General features: G+C 33.0%; 1 protein-coding gene across 1 annotated transcript; it reads right to left on the bottom strand.

Annotated features, from left to right (window-relative positions):
* Positions 1-331: 331 nt before the first annotated feature.
* On the bottom strand, positions 332-1228 carry LOC124826832 (uncharacterized). The gene has a single exon (XM_047299775.2). The coding sequence runs from the start codon at positions 1226-1228 to the stop codon at positions 332-334; it is 897 nt and encodes a 298-aa protein (XP_047155731.2).
* Between the last annotated feature and the right edge of the window lie 685 nt (positions 1229-1913).

Raw genomic sequence — 1913 nt, forward strand, 5'->3', positions numbered from 1 at the left:
GTAGAAAATTAACATAAATTACTTCCTTCCCACCCAATTGCCATTTTTCATTGAATTATTGACCTTATTACTTCAACTTTTTCCTTTCATAACCATGATCACATGTTCAAATGACAAATTAAAATTTCATAATTCAAGAGTGTTTGGTCCTTTTAATAATGATCAAAAGTCATTGTGAAAAATCACAAAATCATAACTAATGAGTCAATAAACTCATACACCCATCTATAAAGTTTTTAAAAATATAATTTGACACTAAAACATCATAGTACTAAGGCAATTAAAATAAAAGAGTAACCCCCATGATTACTCACAATAAAATAAGATCAAACTAAAGTTTAAGTGACAAATCAATTTCATCTGAAGAGCTAGGATTTGAAGTTCCTTCTTTCTTGGTGCGATCATTATCATTGTCTTCCACGTGATTCAATGGAGTCAAATTTGTTTTGGCAGTAACATTTGCAGAAGATTCTGCAAGGAATGGAATACTGTGTCTGATATTACCATGATCACGTTGTGCCCTAAAAGTTGTGTCACTCCCCATAATCTTGATTCCAGCATTTGCTTGCAAACCAACAGCAGAAGAAGAACAAGAAGAAGAGTTCATCGTCTCTTGTCTCAACAACCCTTGACCAAACCTTAAACCTAGTGAAGAAGATGAAGGATACATAGGCTTGTGAATCATTGACTCCATTCGAACCCCAAGTGCCCTATTGTAAGATCCATAGAAAGAGTGTGTGGGATTATAAGGGTAATAGAGAAAATGAGGGTTTCCAAAAGCACCACCATCAATCCCTTGTCTTCGTTTTGCTAGAGCACGTTCTTGTTTATGGGCATTTTGGTGTCCTCCCAATGCTTGTGAAGAAGAAAACTCTTTCTGACAGAAGTTGCAGGAAAAGGTCTTGTTGGTTTCTGATGATGGCTTCTCCTCTTTATTGTGTTCATCTCTTCCTTGAGTGTGATTTGCCCTAGAAGATGAACCCTTGGCATTGAAAAAATCCAATTCCACTTTTGACCCACAAAGTGTTTGATCATTGGAAAACTTAACAAAATCTAACACCATGTGAGTTTTGGAATTGGAAACCTTACTTTCTTCAAATTTGATACCTTTCTCCTTCATTGTTGTCACCTCATGCTTCTTCCCTTCTTCAGCATTAGATTTATGAATGTCTTGTGAGGTGCTTGAGGCTTCGGATGAATAATCTTCCAAATCCCGTGAAGATGCCATAGGAAAAGAAATATTTCTTTTGAATCTTTTTGAAATTTGTGGAAGTGATTGAATAGAGAGAAACATGACTATGGTTATTTATTTAAACATATATGTCTTAATGCAAATATCTTTAATGAATAAGGAATGAGATCTCATGTGTTTTGCAGTTACTATTTAGCATAAAAAGTTTGAACAGGTTTAAACAAGGTTTTGAGTAATTTGTGCATGATCTTTGCACACAGAAAATTCCTAAATTGGATTTAACTGCACCTTGTAGTGTGTTATTTACTCAAGTAGTTTAAATCAGGATATAATTGACATGTGGTTAATTGTTGAAATAGCTTCAGTGTAGTTCAAATTTTAAGTCAAACCAAATTGCAAATTACTTGTTTTAAAGTATAAAATTACTTGGGAAGTTTCCATTTAAAGAGATGAATATATGGAAAAAATTTTGGGATATAATTTTGGCTTAATGATTTTAATTACACAGTCTAATATGATGAATAATTACTTAAATAGTTCAAATCTTTTAGGGGCAAGAATGTGGCTAATTACTCAAATAATATACCATCTCTACTTCTATGTAGTTCAAATTTGATGTCAAAGCAAAAATGGAAACTTTGAATTTACTTGTTGAATTAAAATTACTTGGGCATTCAAAAAAGCTCCTTTGGTGGAGAAATTAATGGAAGTAATTCTGTGA

Source organism: Vigna umbellata, chromosome 3 (assembly GCF_029865625.1).
Source record: "Vigna umbellata cultivar VRB3 chromosome 3, Vumbellata_1.0, whole genome shotgun sequence".
Lineage (NCBI taxonomy): Eukaryota > Viridiplantae > Streptophyta > Magnoliopsida > Fabales > Fabaceae > Vigna > Vigna umbellata.

Coding starts and splice junctions, on each gene's coding strand:
- LOC124826832 (XM_047299775.2), bottom strand. CDS start 1,228: ATGGCATCTTCACGGGATTTGGAAGATTATTCATCCGAAGCCTCAAGC.